Source organism: Juglans regia, chromosome 10 (genome assembly GCF_001411555.2).
Source record: "Juglans regia cultivar Chandler chromosome 10, Walnut 2.0, whole genome shotgun sequence".
Classification (NCBI taxonomy): domain Eukaryota; kingdom Viridiplantae; phylum Streptophyta; class Magnoliopsida; order Fagales; family Juglandaceae; genus Juglans; species Juglans regia.
The window spans coordinates 31,137,286-31,160,702 of record NC_049910.1 but is presented as its reverse complement, the minus strand read 5'-3'; the positions used below and the strand labels follow the sequence as shown (position 1 = coordinate 31,160,702).

The 23,417-nt window shown below is 34.3% G+C and overlaps 1 protein-coding gene across 3 annotated transcripts; it reads left to right on the top strand.

Moving 5' to 3' along the window:
* Positions 1 to 1,628: 1,628 nt before the first annotated feature.
* Positions 1,629 to 20,218, top strand: LOC108979253 (anthocyanidin 3-O-glucosyltransferase 7-like). Of its 3 annotated transcripts, XM_035694677.1 has the most exons (3): positions 1,629 to 2,392; positions 14,541 to 15,328; positions 20,156 to 20,218. In XM_035694677.1, exons 1-3 carry the CDS (start codon positions 1,768 to 1,770, stop codon positions 20,189 to 20,191), a joined length of 1,449 nt encoding a protein of 482 aa, XP_035550570.1. In that variant the 5' UTR covers positions 1,629 to 1,767; the 3' UTR covers positions 20,192 to 20,218. The 3 variants fall into 3 exon arrangements, with proteins under 3 accessions (XP_035550570.1, XP_035550569.1, XP_035550571.1); XM_035694676.1 differs by lacking the exon at positions 20,156 to 20,218 and having other exon boundaries at positions 1,630 to 2,392; positions 14,541 to 15,556; XM_035694678.1 differs by lacking the exon at positions 20,156 to 20,218 and having other exon boundaries at positions 1,638 to 3,070; positions 15,231 to 15,554.
* The last annotated feature ends 3,199 nt before the right edge of the window (positions 20,219 to 23,417 follow it).

Below are 23,417 nucleotides of genomic sequence, written 5' to 3'. Positions count from 1 at the left end.
AGAGAATTTTGATTGTGGGTGTAACAGTATGGTTTTGAAATTTTTTTAGAATCGAATTTGTATACATTGATTTTAAAAATTTAAGAATCGATATCGGACCAATTTACCACTGAAACTAAACTTTTGATTTTTTTTTTTTCAGTCTCGGTCCGGTCCGATTTTTCCGACTTTACGGATATATGCCAACAAAATTTTAACAAGTGGTTGACCCATATCCTCCAGTTTATATTATATTAATTTTATGTCATAAAATTAAAATTTATATGTTATATCAAAATTCAAATGTTATATTAAAAATTATTAGACTAATTTATTCTATATTATAATCAAATATTATATTAAGATTTATAAGATTAATAGACGTAAATAATAAGATTCTAACATATTATATAAACTCACATTAAATTAACATGTTATATATATATATATATATAATATTGGGTTCCACATTCCACATGCAATAATTTTTGGACAATGTTAAGGGATCGAGAAAGGTGCACCATGCATTGTACCAATATGTGCAAATGCATTTTTCTTGTTTTTTTTTTTTTTTAATTTTTTTAAACACCTCTAAACATTTAAAAAAAATTAACAAACTCACTAAAAATCACTTGTTTAACCATTAAGTAAGGGTGGTGCCAGAGAATTCGGTACTGACAGTGTATTTTTTTTTCTTTTTAAAGTATTTTTTATTTATTTTAAAATAATAATAATAATAATAATAAAATGCAATATTAAAATATAAACAATCACAAATATTAAAAAAAAAAAAAAAGTATCGGTCAATTTGAGAGCGTCGCATTCTCCATTCCCCAAACATTTTTCATATTTTATAAAATAAGGTTTACATAATATATGTATTTCTATATGAATTATAAAAATGTATTTAGATAAAAATGAACAATTTAAGGAAATTTCTAATTAAGGTAGGAGTTGCTGTAATATGGTATAAAAATTTTGTGAGTAATAATAAGGTAATTTCAGATAGTTTGAAATGAGTATATTTTGAGTTTTGGAAAAGGAGAGAGAAAAAGTTGAATAAAAATATTATAAAATTAAAATATTGTTATAATATAGTTTTATAATATTATTTTTGTTAGTTGATTTGAAAAAGTTGAATTATTTTTTATTTTTTGTTTGAAAGTTTGGAAAAGTTGTAATGATTAGTTTGAAAATGTTTGTATTTAAATTTTGTTTGGGAAGGAGATGTAATAAGATGAGATGATGAAATGCATATATGAGAATTTTGAAATGAGATCTATTTCCAAACAATCCAGTTTAAAGCTACCATTCAGTATTCAATAATATTAGGAAAATGTTAGTTGAATCGATAACCGATTAAGTTTTTAATTTTTAATTCTTTTATTTAATGATTAAGGAAGTGAATATTAATAAATTAATATTTTTTTTATTTTTTAAAAATATTTAAAATTGTATAAAAAGTAATTAAAGAAAAAAGAGATAAAAAAAGCTTTTGTACTTATAGGTCCACTTGGTCTATCAAATTCCATAATATTAATTGCCAAGAGTGTTAGTTGGCGGGAGTGCTTACCTAACTATGGCTACCAGTCAAACTTAGGTTTAAAGCAACCATTCAGTATTAAATAATATTAATTGCCGACAGTAGCGAAGAAAGTTTGGAATGCATGATGCTATTAATATATATAATAGATCGTCTCTCTCCGTTCTTGAATACACGCACACATGCAGTACAAATTACACTAATATTATATATCTAGTATCTAGAAGCAGATCAAGCCAAGAAAAATGAGTCAAAGCTCCGGAAAAAATCATGTTGCAGTTTTGGCATTTCCATTTGGCTGCCATCCCTGGCCTTTACTCAACCTAGCTTCCAAATTAGCATCGGCCGCCCCTGACGTGCGGTTCTCCTTCCTCAACACTGCCAAATCCAACCAAAAGCTCTCTGCCACCTCAGGAGCTCACCTCCCACACAACCTTAAATCCTACGATGTTGTGGATGGCGTGCCGGAGGGACATGTCCTTACTCCCGGGAATCCCCTCGAGGAAGTGGAGCTGTTCCTTGAGGCTGCACCTGAGAGCTTCCGGAAAGGCATGGATATGGTAGTGGCCGAGACTGGGCAGCAAAAGATCACCTGCATCTTGAACGATGCTTTCTTGGTCTTTGGCTGCGATTTGGCTGCGGACATGCATGTAAAGTGGGTCCCTTTATACGTTCCCGCACCCTACGACCTCTCTGCCCACATTTACAGTGCTCTCCTCCATGAGACTTATGCTAAAGCTTGCGGTGGCGGTGAAGCTCATGGTAATGGCGGTGCAGTGGGAGATCTAAACCCTATTGACAAAACCCTAGATGCCATTCCAGGACTCTCCGTAATGCGCTTCGGGGACTTACCCCCAGAAATACTTCAAGGTAATCACTCAAATTCTTCATCAATTTTCGCACGCACACTGCGCGGAATTAGCGATGTCCTGCCACGAGCAAATGCTGTTGTGATGAACTCTTTCCAAGAACTAAACTCAACCATACTCACCGATGATCTCAAGTCCAAGTTCCAAGACATTCTGTACGTGGGATTTCTCACATTAATAGTCCCAACTCCACCCCTACCACCATCGCATTCAGACGCCACAGGCTGCCTCCCATGGTTGGACGAGCAAAAGCTAACATCGGTAGCATATATAAGCTTTGGAACAGTGGCGGCGGTGCCACCCCACGAGTTTGCAGCTTTGGCAGAGGCGCTGGAAGCGAGTTGCGTTCCTTTTCTTTGGTCTCTTAGGGAAAACTTCAAAGCATTTCTGCCGAATGGGTTCCTCGAGAGGACAAGGAAACAAGGAAAAATAGTTCCCTGGGCACCCCAGGCTCATGTCTTGTCACATAAAGCAGTAGGCGTGTACATTACACACTGTGGATACAACTCTGTGTTTGAGAGCATTGTCGGAGAGGTTCCGATGATCTGCCGGCCGATCTTAGGCGACAATAAGATGAACGGACGGATGGTAGAGGACGTGTGGGAGATAGGGGTTAGGGTTGAGGGAGGGGTGTTTACAAAGAAGGGAATGGTCAAGAGCTTGGAGCTCGTTCTGGGACATGATCAACATGGAAGAAGGATGAGGGAGAAGATCAGAGATCTTAAAAGGCTTGTAGTGAAAGCTGCCGGACCTGATGGGATTGCTTCCAAAGATGTCAAAACTTTGCTTGAGCTAATCTCTCAATAAATTAGCGGTACCTGCAGATCACGATCTCCAAATAACTCGAAATTTATTCGAACGATTAATAATTTATCTTTTTCATTTTATCTTATTTTCTTTTAATCCCTGTACGTACGTTTGGGGCATTCCTTGGATTGATTGTCTGTGATTTTACGATCTGATTTTTCGAAGAATTTTATTATATTTAAGTAAGATTGGGTATCATTCTGCTTATTAATATTGTTGTTTTCATATTTTAAATTTAAATTAATATTATTTTTAATAAAATTTACTTTCTGACTAATCATATTAAATGGATGCACGTATTAGTTTGTAAAATTATTTATAATTAATTTTTTTTTATAGAAAGAGAATAATGAAATGGTTAGTCATGTATAAAGTGTGCAGTGTGAGGACAATAATAATAATAACGACAACAATAATAATGATAATAAATTCATGAGATCATGCATGGTTAAATTGGAAACAGTACTATTTTAAGTTTGAGGAATCTAGAGTAATGTAACATACAGTCGTGGAATGCGTAAATATCGTGCAGTCGTTTTGAAAAAGAGTGAGGTTTACTATTAAAAAATTAATTTCTTTTCAGGTGGGTTTCTTATTTATTCATTTTTTTCAAAGCGACTGTACGACGACTGCACGCTCACGACTGTAAGTATCATTTCTCTATTTATTATATGTCCATATATATATATGTGGACCCCGTTGCGGTTGCTTACGTAGCGTGGTTCAGGGTGCAACGTAGCTATATTTTCTAAGATCTGGCCCACAAAATTAATACGGAGTTGGGACCAATACAGAGAACGGAGATGTTCAAGTGACGGGAAATGGTACGGATGACAAAAATTAATTTGGACAAGACATTGGAACAATCCATAAAGAATAATCACATAGAACTACTTCCTTGATTATAACAGGTGAGAGGAGATATTTTTAGATTTAAAAAATTGAATAAATTTAAAATTTATATAAAAAATTATTTTTTTAATAATAAATTTTAATTTTTAAAAAATTACGTTATATTTAATACAAAAAATAATATTTACAATTATGAAGTGGGTAAGTACATATTTATTTTAAAAAAAGTGAATAAATATGATATTCACATAAAAAATTAATTTTTTAATAATAAATTTTTTTTTTTTTCAAAGAGTGCGATATTTGTATAATTCATGATTGTATTTAACATTATTCATTTATATACTTTAAGATTATATAATAATATTAGATATAATTATGAATTGTACAAATACCGTACTACATTTCTTTTGAAAGAAAATATAGTTTATTATTAAAAAAATTAAATCTTTTTATACGAGAAACATATATATATATATATATATATATATAATAAATGAGGAGTTCACGCTCACCAACCAACAAAAGAAATCACAAAAAGATTTATTAATAGTTACATTTACATTCTTTACAAAAACATATATAAAGTACCAACATAAATATCCTTAAACCACCAGAACTAGACCAACGAGTCAACGACTGTTGTTGAGCTCGTTCTGCCCTCAATCCAATTAACTGCCAGTTTTAACATTATGGGAAAGACGGCCGGGCCTATCTAATTTTCAGGCCAAATTTATTGAAAAGTTTGGACAGATCAAGAATTCTCAAGATTCTCAAAACTTCTTATAATTTTATCCTCAAACTTTATTTATATACGAAATATTTTTTAATTTTCAATTTTTAAAATTTTTATCTAATCATTATATAAATACAAAAATTAATACATCTTTTACAAACCTCAAAACAACAAATAAAAATCAATAAAAATCTTACAAACATAAAAATAAAAATTATATTAAAAAATTATATCCAAACAAGTTTTTAATTTTGTAAAATTTTTATTCAATTTTTTTCTCTCAATTTTCAATACCAATAAAACATCTAAATGTCTAAAACTTGAATAATTTCACTACTATTCATAAAATTAGATACTCCATATCCAAACATGCATAATGTCCAAAACTCGAAAACTAGAGTTATTTTTTTTAATCATTTTATATAATAGAGTTGTGCTATGCAGAAGTCTCACACCCCAACACACTATTTAAAAATATGTAATTTTACTTTTTTATCCTTATATTTCATATTTCAATTCAATATAAAATATGAGGGTAAAAAAATAAAATCACATATTTTTAAGTAGTGTATAGAGTGTGTAGCTTATGTTTAGAATTTTTCTATATAATAAGACGTCGTGATTCCTCATTGGTTGTGGATGCATGGTACCTCTAGCCTTCGGCCCAATGGCACTTATCCGTTTCTATTTGTTACAAAAAAAGGTGTGGATGCATGGTAGCATATTTGACACACTGAACAGGCCCAAGAAATGGATATACATGGGCTTTATGTTATGGCCCGTTTATAATTAAGGCCCATTTTGCTTTTGACACTTTTTGGAACTGAATTTCCTCGGCCGTATTGGCATAAGAAATGGTTATTCTCTCAGCTTGTAGTCCACAGATTGCATCGGTTTTCAATAAATCAAGAAAAATAAATCAAGGAAAAAAAGTGCATTTTGCTTTTACTATCTCCCTTTTGTTGTTTTAAGCATTAATACTCTCCTTGGATGAATTCATAATTTTATAATTCATTTAAATCTGACTCTATAATTTGACTAAGGAAAAAAAACCAGAAATACAAGATTGTGCACCTAGAAAGAAAATCCCTAGAAAAAGCGGTGAAGAAGAAAGAGTCGCGAGCTTAGTTATTTTGGGGAATGGAAAATGACATTGACACAACTTGTAAATTTTTACTTTTATTTTTATTGACAAGGGGTGGCCAATCTCGAGAAGAAATAAGCATTCGGTAAGGAGTTTCCACAAGTGCATTTCAAATAATTCAAGAAGAAGTCATTGAATCCAATGATCCCTAGCTAGAAATTGTTGCACCTAAATGTTCGAACCTTATATGTGGAGGGAGCTTACTATCCAAAACTCTTACAAAAGAACCAATCCCTAGCTAGGAGTTACAAATTGTAAAAAGTGTGGACCTAATAATAATAAGAGCGAGAGCCGCATGTTATTTCTATGACTTTATATCGCTATAAATTAGAAAAAGTGTTAAGGCAAAAAGAAACTGAGAATTCCAAACTTTGTATGAAATAATAACTATGTATGATTTTAGTGATTTGTGTACATTTTAGGGGTTTGTTTACATAGAGAGGCCCCTTGAGAGTGACATTGGATGATGACATGTGAATGACTTACAATATTGTACTTTCAATTCTTCTAGGTACAAGCAGAATTGCGTACCAATTGCGTGCCAAAAGGTGACCTGGCAGGTAGTAGGGGTATTTATGTAATTATTGAAAGTAAAAAAGCAAAAGCAATTAAAACAAAACAACGTCTCCCTCCCCAAATTGAAAGCTCACTTCCCTCCCTCCCCGGATCGAATTGCCGCTTCCCTCCGTCTCCCCAAATCTCTTCCTCAACGAAGCCTCCTCAAAATCTCTTCCTCTGCGCGCAACGACAAGGTTGATGTGAAGTAAGTGTACAAGAACACATTTATTTATTTATTTATTCTGTTTTTGTAACTAAAACTTCTAAGAGGGAAAAATGTGAACCATTTGAATGTACAAAAAGAAGCATGCTTCAATGTTAAAATCCCCGTAAGAAGGGGTTAAATATCAGCCATGAGGAGCGAAAAAGATGGGAGCTTTTGCTCTAAAAGAGTCGCCCACTTTCTAGGATTAATTAGGATTTATGCTTTTTTTTTTCTCTTTTTTTGATTAAGGCAGTGGGCACTACTTTACTCTTTGTTCTTGCTTTTGAGGGAAAATTAGTTTTAAGTTCAGCTTTGGTCTTCTTCATAATCTGTGTCAAATCTGTGTTTTATGCCCAGCACTTATGAAGACAGCATGTGCGCCTATATTTTAACCAACATGGATGTATTGAAGTACATTTTGTTTTATTTGGTATTTCATGACTTATACACAGGTGTTGTTTGCAAATAAAAATATATCCATATATTATTGAAATGTTAGAACTAAGTATTTGCATTTCCTCCCTTTCTCATGGAGGCTCTTTAGTTTACTTTAGGAGTTTTAGACTATTATTGCTAACTAATTTTTATTTAGAGTCCTTTGGAACGTATGTTTACTATGAACCCGAAGGAATCACTGAACTCAAACTCTTCTCCCACATTTACTGCATTTTCTGTTAAAATATGACAGTAGGCTAAAAGTGGGTTCCTTTCATTCGCTTTATTTGTTTTTAGGAAAGATCTTTTGGGTGCTGAAAAGGACAAATGTAGTGATCGAGAAAGGAAAAATTCTGAGTAACTCTTGTAAAAAAAAAAAAAAATCACCTTGACTTTGTGTTAGAGGAAAAGTGCGTTTTAGTGATGGCAATCTGGGACTTTTTGGGACTTTTTTGTTTGTTTATGCTTTTAAGATAAGGATTATTTAAGTTTCAATAATTTATTTGAAGATTTTTCAGATTTTTAGTAAAATCTGCCAATTTGAATGAGTTTATGCCAATTTGTGTGAATTAAATTACTTGTAATCATCAGTCTCTCACTTCTCTTGGTCTATCAATGGTCCAGTTTCTAAAACAATGATCCAGTCTCTTGGTCTCAATGTTTGGGTGCTGCATGCAGTGGTGTTTGTTGCTATGCGATGGTTCTTATTGAAAATTATGTTACTTGCTGTTGGGGTTTGGTGTTTACTATTTTTGAGTTGATGAGGTTTTGGTTCCTCATATTCACTTCCAGACTTTTTAGAACTCAATTTATGCCAATAAATACCGATGTATATACAATGGCAATGTTAAATATGGATTTTTTAGCGTGTGAATTTTATCCATATTTTGCCTAGATTTAACATATGGATTTTTATTGTTGTATCATGCATGAAAATCTTTTCTCAAGACTTCAATCATCAGTTAGCTCTATGATGACTTTAAACTCTGCAAGCTCAAGCCTATATGCATGTGGGTTCATTTTTAACTTTTCTATTTGTGTTCACAGATGCAACTTGGGGTGGATGGAGCCCAGCCAGATGGCTTGCTTGGAGCACAACCCCCGCTATAAGTCAATGGAGTTGGGGAAAATCTGGTTAATGAGTAAAAATAGAGCGTAGTGGCTACCATCTTTTAATTCCATATTTAATGTCTACCTTACATTACACTTTGTAAGCCTGCTTCTGTATTTTAATAGTAGTTTACTTGTAGTTGGAGGAACAATTTCATATTTTTGACACTTTATAGACCGAATATGTATAATCATGTTTTGCTAACTGTGGGAATTGAAAAAACTACTATATATTGTTCTGATGAGTGTAAATAAGAGTTAATGGGAAGCATCCGTTTATCAGTGTTTTCATCCGAGTACAGATTTTGTGAGCAAGCAAATGGTCCTAGTTATGGGATTGAACCCCCCCGTGCTCTTATATCCAAGTTGTGAATGAAAGTTTCTTTTTACAGTATCATTTTTTGATAAGTAAGACATGAAGATTTATATGAAGATTGACAGAATCACATAATTATATGAAGATTTATATAAACATAAAACATTGACTATTTTCAATGCAGGTAAACAAGAAAAAAGGCTTTCATGATCATTTCCAGGAGAAGCTGAAAATTATCCAAACATTGAAATCTATATATACAGCAACTCAAAATAGTTGTGACTACATTACAACAACGTGAGCAATAAGTTGGTTGAGATTACAAAGTTCCCGTTCAAGGGGTATTCACTGTGATTGTATTAAGTACAGTGAAATTAATATCGAGATAACTCAATAAATACGAAAAAGTGTGTGTTCACACCGGATATCTGCTTGTTGCCTTTGAAAATTGACTCAGTTGTTGTGGACTCCCGAACTCTCTCTTTACAATCTCTTCTTCTCTTTTTCGAAGCTCTTTCTCCTTCCTTATCAACTCAATTTCTATCTTCAAAATTTTTTTTTTTTCACTTTCCTCATTGCTATTTGCCTATTTGAAATAGTTGCAATGAGTCACTAGAAGGAGTGCAACCAAATGTGCAAAAGCATTCAATTTCTTGTCATGACTTATTTCTAATCATAAAACTAGAAAATCTAAAAAATACTCAACGTGTCTTTGAATTCAGATCAATTTGAGATCAACAATCCCTCGAGCCTATTTTGAAAGCACAATGAAGATAATAGTAGAGAAATAATCGATGGCAAAAAGGCTGTATATAGGGATATTTTTACTAAAAATCTCTAAACAAATCCACTCAACAAATCAACCTAAATTTACTGAAAATCACACAGAGAGAGAGAGAGAGATAGAGATATATACCGGTGATTGAGAAAAATAACATTGGCTTCGATGAAAAATCACGGTGAAGAAGTGAATAGGGTTCGGAAGCTTTAATGGGGGTTAAACACATATGGGGGTTCCAAAACGTTAATGGAGACGACGGGGCACGAGACGACAGAGAAGAGGAGAGAAGGCCATCGTCTGAGAATGGAGGAGAGAGAATGCATTTAAAGTTGCAGATAATGGAGAGAGAGAGAGAGAGAGAGAGAGAGAGACAACAAAAAAGGGCTCACAAAACTCATCGTTTCAAGTTTCAGAAGTGTACATCCGAATGAAACACACAGTTTAATTAAAGCCTTCTAAATTCCATTCGTCTTCATTTACATTCCATCCCTTCCCACGCACAACACAACCCGCGTTTCATTTAATTAAAACTCACCGTTTTACTAACTGACGTGGATCTTGGTGTGCGATCGGTACACGAAGTCTGCTGCATTCAGACTTTTCCTTGTACTTTACAGTGCAATAATTTTTGTTCACTCGAATCTCAACGTCATATATTGGTCCTCAACATTTAAATATCTTCAAACAAATAATAATAAAAAAATTTGTCACCACGTCGAGCCTACACAATGAATTATTAAACTGACGGTAATTATCAATAATCATCTTAAATTATAAATGAATAAGAAGACAATGATGTGAATTCAAAGCTGATTACTTATTTAATTTTATTTGCATTTAATAAATATTTATATTTCATATGAACATGAAGGTTTTTCCCCATATATATATATTATATATATATATGGAAAATGCTACTAATTTGTTTCATGATTTTGCTTCTTTATTTGGACTGCTCGTATATATTTTTTTATTTAATGGTTAAGAAAATGATTATTAATAGGGATAATATTATGAAAATATGATAAGCTCATAGTGGATAATATGTTAAAAAGGTCACTATATATCATATTCTCATCCTACTTTAATATAGTGAAAAATCTAGCTATTTATCATTCATTTTCTCATCATCCACTCATCATCCTATGATATTACACTAGATGATTGGAGACTATTTAATATCTCACTTATAAACCTATCATCTAATTAGATATGACATTACATATCTACTTTTGAATTTCTTTAAAAAGTCACGTGATAATCCAATGATAATAAAATCGTCACATTTTATATAGTATGATAAAAGTGAGATGAACATATGGAATGAAACATTAATCTATGCTAAAATAGTAGCACGAACAAGTCAAGCTTCAAAGCAAAAGAAAATTTGAATAAAACAAATTAAGGAAAAACATGTATGTGGCTAGGAATACTACAAGGGGTTTGGTCATTGATGGGTGTATAGTACTTTAATATTCTCTGACTCTAGGAATATAATAATTTCTAAAGACAACCCACTCAAGGGTCTATTTTAAAAACACATACAAAGAGAGATGAAAGGAAAAAAAAAAAAAAAAAGGAGAAAAAAAGAAAAGAAAAGAATAGGAAGATAGAAAATGAAGCATGTGTTCCTTACTTCCAGCTTGTTTATGTGAACATGAAGCATTTGGAGGTGAAATCAAACATCTTTGCAAGAATCAGAGTTTGTCCATCTAGGTTAAATATGATTGTCATTGTTGGAGTAATTTTTATTTGAGATAAATACAAAACTTCATTTGGACGTCTGCAAAATCCTTGAATCTCAGGTTGTGTTTGGGTAGTGCGATGAGTTGAAAAAAGTTATGAATAGTAGTGAGTTAAGATGGAATGAGTTTGTGGGTCCCATTGAAATGAGTTTAAGGTGTTTGGATGTATGAAGTATATTGAGTTATGTTTAATTTTTAATGAGAAGTTGAAAAAGTTGTGAGTCCCATCAATAGTTAGTTTTATTAGTAATGATGGTGAAATAATTATTTTATTTATATGTTGTAGTAATAAACTGAAACGTATACAAAAAAATTTTCTCAATGATTTCCTTTGATAATGTAATACACATTTTCAGAGAATTTTTAACTATTTGTGACTAACTTAATAGCCGGAAATAACATACAATTTGCGACGATTTTTTCGATTCACTGATTTTAAGCCAAAAAAAAAAAAAAAAAGCAATCAATTCTGACGAACATGCGGCAATTGAAAAATTGACGAGAATAGGTATTTTCGACAATTTTCCACAATATTAGTGACAAAATGTGGCGCCGAAACAAGTCATTTTTCTTGTAGTGTCAGATTGAAATAGGTAAAAATGAAAGTACCAGTTTATGGGTGCAATCGATGTATACCGATTCGGTTATAAAATATGTCTAAAACCGGATCAAACCGGACCGGTTACACTCCTAAGGACAAACTTGTTATTGTGGATTATCATCTAAAATACTGTAGGACATATTCTATCAAATTAAGAAACATATATGGTCATTAATAATCATAATTCAGAAAAAGCCAAAATCTATGTACGGGAAAAGGGCTCGATATGTAGCCTGAATATGATTAGGATTGAAAAACTCTACTTCATAACGTATTGTTATAGGCATACAAAAAATACGTTAAATGTGTTATACTATCCTATAGACTGCATTAATTGTTGTGAACATATTTTGCATTCTTGCTAATGGTCTCCAACAACTTGCACTAAGAAAATGAAATGGGGGGCTCAGGTATGGGATACCTCCGATGCCCAAATCAAGACGAAGTGTGTAGAGTATTTTGATTATAGGTGTAACAGTACGGTTTTGAATTTTTTTTGATCGAACCGGTATACATTGATTTTGAAAATTTAAGAATCGATACCGGATCTATTTATCATTGAAACCGAACTTTCAATTTTTTCAGTCTTGGTGCAGTTCCATTTTTCCGGTTTTATTGATAAACAAAAATATATTTCAACAAAAGTTTAACAAGTGGTTGACCCATATCTCTCAGTTTATATTTTATTAATTTTATGTTATAAAATTAAAATTTATATATTATATCAAAATTCAAATGTTATATTAAAAATTAGAAGACTAATTTTATTAAGATTTATAAGATTAATTTTATGTTATAAGATTAATAGACATGAATAATAAGATTCCAATATATTATATAAACTCAAATTAAATTAACATGTTATATATATATATATATATATATATTAGAATTCCAGTTGTATTTTTTTCTTCTTTTTTTAAAGTATTTTTTTATGTATTTTAGAATAATAATAAAAATAAAATACAATATTAAAATATAAACAAACACAAATCCTAAAAAAACAAACGTATCGGCCAATTTCAGAGTGTCATTCTCGATTCCCCGAGCATTTTTCATATTTTATACAATAAGGTTTACATAATAAATGTATTTCTATTTGAATTATAAAAAAGTATTTAGATAAAAATGAACAATTTAAGGAAATTTCTAATTAAGGTAGGAGTTGCTCCTTTGGGGAGTATTAATATGATATCAGAGTTTTGTGAATAATACTAAGATAGTTTGTGAATAGTAGTGATATAGTTCGAGTTGAGTATTCTTTTAGTTTTGAAAAATGAGAGAAAAAAAGTTGAATAAAAAATATTATAAAATTAAAATATTTTTAGTATATAGTTTTATAATATTATTTTTGTTTGGAGATTTGAAAAAGTTAAATTATTTTTTATTAGAAAGTTTGGAAAAGTTATAATGATTAGTTTGAAAATGTTTGTATTAAATTTTGTTTGGGAATGAGATGTAATAAGATGATATGATGAGATGCAGAGATGAAATCTATTTCCAAACAAGTCAAGTTTAAAGCTACCATTCAGTACTCTATAATATTAGGAAAATGCTAGTTGAATCGATAAAAGTGACCGATTGAATTTTTAATTTTTAATTCTTTTACTTAATGATTAAGGAAGTGAAAATTAATGAATTGAAATTTTTTTTATTTTTTAAAAATATTTAAAACTATATAAAAAAAGTAAAGAAAAAATAGATAAAAAAAAATACATTTGTACTTATAGGTCCACTTCGTCGATCAAATTTTATAATATTAATGAGTTTTGTTATGTACAATTAAGTTTTCATACCAATCTGCATATTAATGTTGTTGCATTCATATTTTAAATTCAAATTAACATTATTTTTAATAAAATCTACTTTTTGACCAATCATATTGAATGAATACGTGAATATACTAATTCGTTTACATTTAAAAAAATTGTAATGATGAGTTGAGATGAGTTGAGAGATGTTTATCATCCAAACGAAGCCTTAGTTGGCGGGGAGTGCATACCTAACCATGGCTACCAGTCAGACTTATGTTTAAAGCTACCAGTCAGACTTAGGTTTGAAGCTACCATTCAGTAGTAAATAATATCAATTGCCGACAGTAAAGAAGAGTTTGGAATGTATGATGCTATTAATATATATATATATATCTTATAAATCTCTCTCGGTTCTTGAATGCATACCCACATGCAATACCAATTACACTAATATTATCTAGTATCTAGAAGCAAATCAAGCCAAGAAAAATGAGTCAAAGCTCAGGAAAAAATCAGCATGTTGCTGTTTTGGCATTTCCATTTGGCTCCCATCCCTGGCCTTTACTCAACCTAGCTTCCAAATTAGCATCGGCCGCCCCTGACGTGCGGTTCTCCTTCCTCAACACTGCCAAATCCAACCAAAAGCTCTCTGCCACCTCAGGAGCTCACCTCCCACACAACCTTAAATCCTACGATGTTGCGGATGGCGTGCCTGAGGGTCATGTCCTCACTCCCGGGAATCCCCTCGAGGAAGTGGAGCTGTTCCTTGAGGCTGCACCTGAGAGCTTCCGGAAAGGCATGGATATGGCAGTGGCCGAGACTGGGCAGCAAAAGATCACCTGCATCTTGAACGATGCTTTCTTGGTCTTTGGCTGCGATATGGCTGCGGACATGCATGTAAAGTGGGTCCCTTTATACGTTCCCGCACCCTACGACCTCTCGGCCCACATTTACAGTGCTCTCATCCATGAGACTTATGCTAAAGCTTGCGGTGGCGGTGAAGCTCATGGTAATGGCGGTGCAGTGGGAGATCTAAACCCTATTGACAAAACCCTAGATGCCATTCCAGGACTCTCCGTAATGCGCTTCGGGGACTTACCCCCAGAAATACTTCAAGGTAATCAGTCAAATTGTTCTCCAATTTTCGCACGCACACTGCGCAGAATTAGCGAAGTCCTGCCACGAGCAAATGCTGTTGTGATGAACTCTTTCCGAGAACTAAACTCAACCATACTCACCGATGATCTCAAGTCCAAGTTCCAAGACATTCTGTACGTGGGATTTCCCACATTAATAGTCCCAACTCCACCCCTACCACCATCGCATTCAGACGCCACAGGCTGCCTCCCATGGTTGGACGAGCAAAAGCCAACATCGGTAGCATATATAAGCTTTGGAACAGTGGCGGCGGTGCCACCCCACGAGTTTGCTGCTTTAGCAGAGGCGCTGGAAGCGAGTTGCGTTCCTTTTCTTTGGTCTCTTAGGGAAAACTTCAAAGCATTTCTGCCGAATGGGTTCCTCGAGAGGACAAGGAAACAAGGAAAAATAGTTCCCTGGGCACCCCAGGCTTATGTCTTGTCACATAAAGCAGTAGGCGTGTACATTACACACTGTGGATACCACTCTGTGTTTGAGAGCATTGTCGGAGAGGTTCCGATGATCTGCCGGCCGATCTTAGGCGACGGTAAGATGAACGGACGGATGGTAGAGGACGTGTGGGAGATAGGGGTTAGGGTTGAGGGAGGGGTGTTTACAAAGAAGGGAATGGTCAAGAGCTTGGAGCTCGTTCTGGGACATGATGATCAACATCGAAGGAGGATGAAGGAGAAGATCAGAGATCTTAAAGAGCTTGTAGTGAAAGCTGCCGGACCTGATGGGATTGATAAGGATAAGGCTCAAACCGTAACAACCAAAATTCAAAATAATTAGCTTGCCGAAAGGAAAGGAAGTCTGGTGCTGGACGCGAGAATTTTGTTTTCCTCTGTTTTCTCTTTACGTTGTTCTTCCGTATTATTCTGCACACTTGTATTTAAATTCTTGTAAATCCTATCTCTTGTAACAAACTTCAGCTATATATATGAGAAGAAAACACACGACTCTGGCATTAAATTCCAGAGCTGTTTCGGTTCTTTCATGGTATCAGAAAATCCTATAGCTAACGCTTCTAACGATCCTATGGCTGCTGTTGCAGATTCCTCAATTCCTTCCGCTGCATTTCATCTTCCAGCTCAAGTTATTTCCATCAAACTTGATGGAACTAACTTCCTTGCCTGGAGTGCTCAATTAATTCCCTTGTTTCGGAGCTATGGACTCATGGGAATTGTTGATGGTTCCGACTTATGTCCTTCTCAATTTTCCAGTGAAGAAAACAAGGCCCAAGGTATCCTTAATGCTGCCTATATGGCTTGGCAGTATAAGGACCAAACGGTCCTTGGCTGGATTATTTCTTCTTTGTCTCCTACGGTGGTCTCCACCATATATGGTCTTGAGACTTCCAAGCTTGCTTGGCAAGCTCTTGGCGCACGTTTTGCTGCGCCCTCATCCTCTCGTGTGTCTCTTATCAAACGAAAGTTGCAGTGTTTACAGCAAGGGTCATTATCTTGCTAAAATTTTTTGGATCAAGTTAAGGCTCTTGCTGATGAACTTTCTGCTGTTGGGAAATCTGTTGATGATTCGGATTTAATTTTATCTGTTCTCAATGGTCTCAATTCTTCATTTCATTCCTTTATCACTACGTATATGCTCCTATCTAAGGAAAAATCTATGTCTTTCTCGGATTTTCATGCAGAATTGTTGAACTATGATCTTATGCAAAAATTTCATAGTCAGTCCCTTCATTCTGAGGCAGGTTCCTATGCTCTCTACTCCCATAAACCTGGCTCTAAATCAAGTTCTCGACACACCCATAATAAATCTCGCTTCTCAGGGGTCTCTAAAGGTGCGGGTAGTGCGTCTTCTCAATTTAGACAGCCTCTACCTCACCTACCGCTCACATCTTCAGCTGTGCCTGCGTCGTCCGAGTCTCGCTCTCGTTCCCCATGTCAAATTTGCAAACGAGAGGGGCATCAAGCTTTGGACTGTTTTAATCGAATGAATTATTCATTTCAAGGACGTCATCCTCCTACTGAATTAGCCGCTATGGTGGCTGAGGCTAACACGACTTATCTAAATCAACACCAATGGTATGCGGATAGTGGGGCTAATCTTCATGTTACCTCAAATATTGCTAATCTTGCAACTTCTCAACCTTATGAAGGCGATGACACCGTGGGTGTAGGTAACGGGACAGGTTTGATCATATCTCGCACTGGCAATGCTTCTATTAAAACTTTGTCTTCTACTCTTGCTTTAACTGATGTTGCCTATTGTCCTCAAGCCTCTGCCCATCTTCTTTCTATCAATAAATTCTGTAAAGATAATAATGTTCTTTTTGAACTCACTGGCTCTGATTTTTCTGTGAAGGACATCCTGACGGGGGACACACTCTTGACGGGACCAAGTGACAATGGATTGTACCCAATCAACCTTCGTCAACTATCTTCATCGCCGTATCATGCTCTCACAATGACGGTTGGCGTCATGGCTTCTACTTCTACTTGGCATTGTCGTTTGGGACATCCTTCCACCGAAATTCTTCGTCGTGTCATTTCCAATTTTTCTCTTCCAATTAGTGATTCAATAAATAAAGCGTCAGTTTGTGCGTCGTGTCAACTAGGTAAGGCTAAGCAATTACCGTTCTCTGACTCTTCACGAGAATCAACTGCTCCCCTTGAAATAATTCATTCTGATGTCTGGTCCACTTCCACTCATTCTTTGAGTGGTTGTCGTTATTATGTAATTTTTATTGATGACTTTACTCGTTTTTCTTGGATGTTTCCTATTTCACATAAATCTGATGTTTATTCTACATTTGTTAAATTCAAGCTTTTAGTGGAAAAACAATTTAAATCTACCATTAGACAATTCCAAAGTGATAATGGTGGTGAATTTTGTTCTACCATGTTTAAGCAGTTTTTGAGTGACAATGGAATTTTTCATCGTATGTCTTGTCCTCATACGTCTCAACAAAATGGCCTTGCTGAGAGGAAACATCGTCATATTATGGACATGGGTCTTACTCTTCTCGCTCAATCCGGCTTGTCTAAGAAATTTTGGGTTGATGCTTTCCTAACCGCTATCTTCATAATTAATCGACTACCTACCAAAGTTCTTGATTATTTATCACCCTTTGAACGTCTTTTCCATCTTCCTCCTGATTTTACATATTTTCGAGCTTTTGGATGTCAATGTTTTCCATGTCTCCGTCCTTATACAAATGATAAATTATCATATCGTAGCACACCATGTATTTTTCTTGGTTATTGTTCTAATCATAAAGGCTTTCGGTGCTTCGATCCTTCCTCCAGACGTGTTTACATCTCTCGGAACGTGGTTTTTGACGAAGAGAAATTTCCTGCACAATCCATTCTCACCGAGCCCGTCAACTGCGTCTCCTCCTCAGGTAATTCCCAAGGTTTGAATTTTCTTCCTTCCTCTCATATTTTGACCCCGTCCTCTATTGTTTCTACCCTTCCAGAAATGTCTTCAAATATTAATCCCACTCTTATTTCACCAGAAAACCCCCTCTCCTCGTCTGTCCCGTCCCTCAATTCTGCCCAGCCCGTGACTCCTGTAACTGTTCCCTCCTCGCCTACACCTGCTCCTGATCTTCTATCTCCCGAAACCCATCTTCATTCCTCTTTCCTACCTCTCAATTCTGACCAACCCGAGAACTCTGTCCTCTGTCCCGAAACCCATCTTCACTCCTCTATATCACCTCTCAACTCTGGCCAACCCGAGACTTCTGTACTCTGTCCCGAAAATCATGAACCTGTTATTAGTCCATCCTTTCCCGAAACCCATCCCCACTCCTCTATCCCAGCCCTCAATTCTAGCCAACCCGAGATCTTTGTGACCCCTCCAGCGTCCTCTACACCTGCTCTTAGTCGTCCCTCTGCTCATCAAGATAGTGCACCCCTTGACAGAGTCACCTCTACTCATATGCCTTCCACTCAGATAATTACTAGATCACAGACCGGTAATCTTAAGCCCCGTAGGTTACCTGGCTTTCACTTATATTCCACTCGTCATCCTCTTCGAGCATTGCATGCAGGTGTGGTTAGTTCTGAGCCTCGAACCTATGCTCAAGCGGCATCTCTACCTGAGTGGCATGCAGCAATGGAAAGTGAATTTCAGGCACTATTAAAGAATGAAACCTGGTCACTATGTTCTCGTCCTCTTGGTAAAAACGTGGTGCCGTGTAAATGGGTTTTTAAACTCAAGCGACGACCTGACGGTAGTGTTGAGCGTCACAAGGATAGATTAGTAGCTGTCGGTTATCTACAGCGAAGTGGTATTGATTTTCATGACACATTCAGCCCGGTCATAAAACCTTCTACAGTTCGTATGGTTCTTGCACTTGCCATTTCTTTTAACTGGGATATTCGTCAACTTGATGTTTCTAATGCTTTTCTTCATCGTATTTTAGAAGAGGAAGTTTATATGACACAACCAAAAGGTTTTGAGGATCCGTTACACCCACAATATGTTTGTAAGCTTCATAAGTCTCTCTATGGTTTAAAACAAGCTCCTCGAGCTTGGTTTAATCGGCTATCCACAGTGCTTTTGGCTCTTGGTTTTCAAAGCTCACAAGTTGACCCCTCGTTATTTACCTATCATCTTGAGAATATCCATGTATTTTTATTAGTGTATGTGGATGATATTCTTGTTACCTCAAATGATCGGGATTTTATAACCTCTCTGATTTCTAAACTACAACTTGAGTTTGCTATGAAGGATCTTGGCCAATTGACATACTTTTTGGGCATTGAGGCCACACGGAATTCTTCCGGATTACATCTTCGGCAAACCAGGTATATTATTGATCTTTTGGATCGTGTGCAACTACTTGGTATTCGACCATATCGTGCTCCTTGTGTCTCGGGTTCCAAGCTATCCAAATTTGATGGAGAAATTCTTCAAGATCCATCTGAATATAGGCAAACGGTGGGTGCCTTACAATATGTTACTCTCACACGCCCCGACATTGCTTACTCAGTAAATCAACTCTGTCAACACATGCAAGCACCAACCACGGCTCATTGGACAGCAGCCAAACGTGTGCTACGCTACTTAAAGCATACACTTGATTATGGTCTTTTCTACAAATCTAGTTCTTTTGCCATTAATGCCTATTGTGACTCTGATTGGGCTGGTGATCCTGACGACAGACGCTCAACGTGTGGTTATGGTGTTTATGTTGGATCCAATCTAATATCTTGGTCGGCTAAGAAACAACCTGTCGTGTCTAAATCAAGCACTGAAGCTGAATACCGGTGTTTGGCTCTAGTTACGGCTGAGGTGTATTGGTTGCGCATGCTGTTGCGCGAGCTCAAGGTCTCCCTTCCATCTGCTCCAGTTGCTTGGTGTGATAACATAAGTGCCTTAGCTCTTGCCTAAAATCCCATTTTCCATGCACGGTCAAAACATATAGAAGTGGATTACCACTTTGTCCGTGAAAAGGTGGCCAATAAAGACATAATTCTTCAGCATGTTCCTACTTCTCTCCAACCTGCAGATATATTCACAAAGGGACACACAGCTGATCGGTTTTGCTTCCTTCGAGATAAGCTTTCTGTGATAGATCTCCCTGCCAGTTTACGGGGGAATGATAAGGATAAGGCTCAAACCGTAACAACCAAAATTCAAAATAATTAGCTTGCCGAAAGGAAAGGAAGTCTGGTGCTGGACACGAGAATTCTGTTTTCCTCTGTTTTCTCTTTACGTTGTTCTTCCATATTATTCTGCACACTTGTATTTAAATTCTTGTAAATCCTATCTCTTGTAACAAACTTCAGCTATATATATGAGAAGAAAACACACGACTCTGGCATTAAATTCCAGAGCTGTTTCGGTTCTTTCAGGGATTGCCTCCAAAGATTTCAAAACTTTGCTTGAGCTAATCTCTCAATAAAGTATCAGTATCTGCAGAAAGAGAGATCACGATTTCTAAATAACTCCAACTTATTTGGACGATTAATAATGTCTTTTTCATTTTATCTCATTTTTTTTAATCCTTGTACGTACGTTTGGGGCATTCGTTTGATTGATTGTCTGTTTGATTTTGCGATCTGATTTTTTGAAGAGTTTTGTTATGTACAAGTAAGTTTCGTATCAATCTGCGTATTAATGTTATTACCTTTATATTCTAAATTCAAATTAGAATTGTTTTCAATAAAATCTATTTTCTAACCAATCATATTGAATTGGTGCACATATTAATAAGCAGAATTGTTTACGATTATATTTTTTCTTTTTCAAAAGAGAATAATGAAGTGGTTAGTCATGTATAAAGTGTGTAGTGTGAAGACAGTAATAACAATAACGATGACAACAACAATAATAATAATTTCACGAGATCATGCTTGGTTAAATTAGAAATAGTACTATTTTAAGTTTTAAGAATCTAATTTTAGAGATCTAAGTTTGGATATTATATAGGTCGACCTTGACAAATAGCAGTAGTAGGTGCCATTATTTATTATATGTCCATAGATTATATATATATATATATAATATGGACACCATTGCGGTTGCGTACGTAGCGTGGTTTAGGGTGCAACGTAGCTATATTTTCTAAGATCTGGCCCACATAATTAAGACGGAGTTGGGACCAATATTGAGAACGGAGATGCTTAATTGACGGGAAATGGTACGGATGAAAAATTAATTTGGATAAGACATTGGAACAATCCATAAAGAATAATCACATGGTACTACTTCCTTGATTATAATAGGAGAGAGGAGATATTTTTAGATTTAAAAAATTGAATAAATTTAAGATTTATATAAAAAATTATTTTTTTAATAATAAATTCTATTTTTTTTAAAATATATATTATATTTAATACGAGAAATGATATTTATAATTATAAAATGTATAAATGCACACTCACTCTAAAAATAGTGAATAACTATGATATTCACATAAAAAATTAATTTTTTAATAATAAATTTTTTTTTTTTTAAAAGAGTGCGATATTTGTACAACTCATGACTGTATTTAACATTATTCATTTATATACTTTAAGAATATATAGTAATGCTAGATACAATTATAGATTGTATAAGTACTGTACATTTCTTTTGAAAGAGAATATAATTTATTATTAAAAAATTAATTTTTTTATATGAGATTCATATATATATATATATATATATAATAAATTAGGAGTTCACGCTCACCAACCAACAAAAGAAATCACAAAAGGCCAAATTTATTGAAAAGTTTGGACAGATCAAGAATTCTCAAAATTATCAAAAACTTCTCATAATTTTATCTCCAAACTTCGCTAAACACGAAATATTTTTTAATTTTAGGTTTTCAAAATTTTTTTCTAATCATTATATAAAAACAAAACTAATACATCTTTTACAAACTTCAAAACAAGAAATAAAAATCAATAAAAATCTTACAAACATAAAAATAAAAATTGTATTAAAAAATTGTATCCAAACAAGTTTTAATTTTGTAAAATTTTAATTCAATTTTTTTCTCTCAATTTTCAATACCAATAAAACATCTAAATGTCCAAAACTTAAATAATTTTACTACTATTCACAAAATTAGATACTCCATGTCCAAACATGCATAATGTCCAAAACTAGAGTTATTTTTTTTAATCATATTATATAATAAGATGTCATGATTCTGCATTGGTTGTGGATGCATGGTAGCATATTTGACACACCGAATAGGCCCAAGAAATGGATATACATGGGCTTTATGTTATGTCCAGTTTATAATTAAGGCCCATTTTGCTTTTGACACTTTTATTGGAACTGAATTTCCTTGGCCGTATTGGCATAAGAAATGGTTATTCTCTCAGCTTGTAGTCCACAGATTGCATCGGTTTTCAATAAATCAAGCCAAAAAAAAGAAAAAGTGCATATTGCTTTTACTCTCTCCCTTTTGTTATTGTTTTAAGCATTAATACTCTCCTTCGATAAATTCATAATTTTATAATTTATTTAAATCTGACTATAATTTGACTAAGGAAAAAACAACCGGAGAGAAAATCTCTAGAAAAATCGGTGAAGAAGAAAGAGTCACGAGTTTAGTTATTTTGGGGAATGGAAAATGACATTGACACAAATTGTAAATTTTTACTTTTCCTGGAACAAAAGTCCTGGTCAATCTCGAGAGTGCATAAGCATTCAGCAAGAAGTTTCTGCAATTATATATCAAATAATTCAAGAAGTTCTTAAATCCAATGATTCCTCACTAGAAATTGTTGCACCTAAATGTTTGAACCTTATATGTGGAGGGAGCTTACTTTCCAAAAACTCTTACAACAGAACCAATCCCTAGCTAGGGGTTACAAATTGTAAAAAGTGTGGACCTAATAATAATTAGAGCGATGACTTTATATCCCTATCAATTAGAAAAAAGTGTTTAGGTAAAAAGAGATTGAGAATTCTAAATTTTATTTGAAATAATAGCTATGTATGATTTTAGTGATTTGTATATATTTTATAAAGAAGATATTTTTATTTTTAATTTTTAATAGAATGCGCTACTCCCGTGCACCCATTCAACTCATCGGCACCACTAGCAAACACCCCCACTAGCTTGGTGGGTTTCCCCTAAAAAACTTATTTAATATCGTGTGGTTGTGGCTTGGAGCACCTGTAAGATATGAGTAATGTTATATATAATTGTGGAATGCGTAAGTGTTGTGTAGTCACTTTAAAAAAAAGTGAGATTCATTATTAAACAATTAATTTTTTTCATGTAGATCCCATATTTATTCTTAGACGACAATAAGATGAACGGACGGATGGTAGAGGACATGTGGGAGATAGGGATTAGGGTTGAGGGAAGGGTGTTTAAAAAGAAGAGAATGGTCAAGAGCTTGGAGCTCGTTCTGGGACATGATCAACA

Excerpts from the sequence above, each read along its gene's own strand:
- LOC108979253 (XM_035694677.1), top strand. The coding sequence starts at position 1,768 with ATGAGTCAAAGCTCCGGAAAAAATCATGTTGCAGTTTTGGCATTTCCA. Across the intron at positions 2,393-14,540 it reads ACCCCCAGAAATACTTCAAG|AAATACTTCAAGGTAATCAG; the intron begins GTAATCACTCAA and ends ACTTACCCCCAG. Across the intron at positions 15,329-20,155 it reads ATGGGATTGATAAGGATAAG|GCTCAAACCGTAACAACCAA; the intron begins GCTCAAACCGTA and ends GATAAGGATAAG.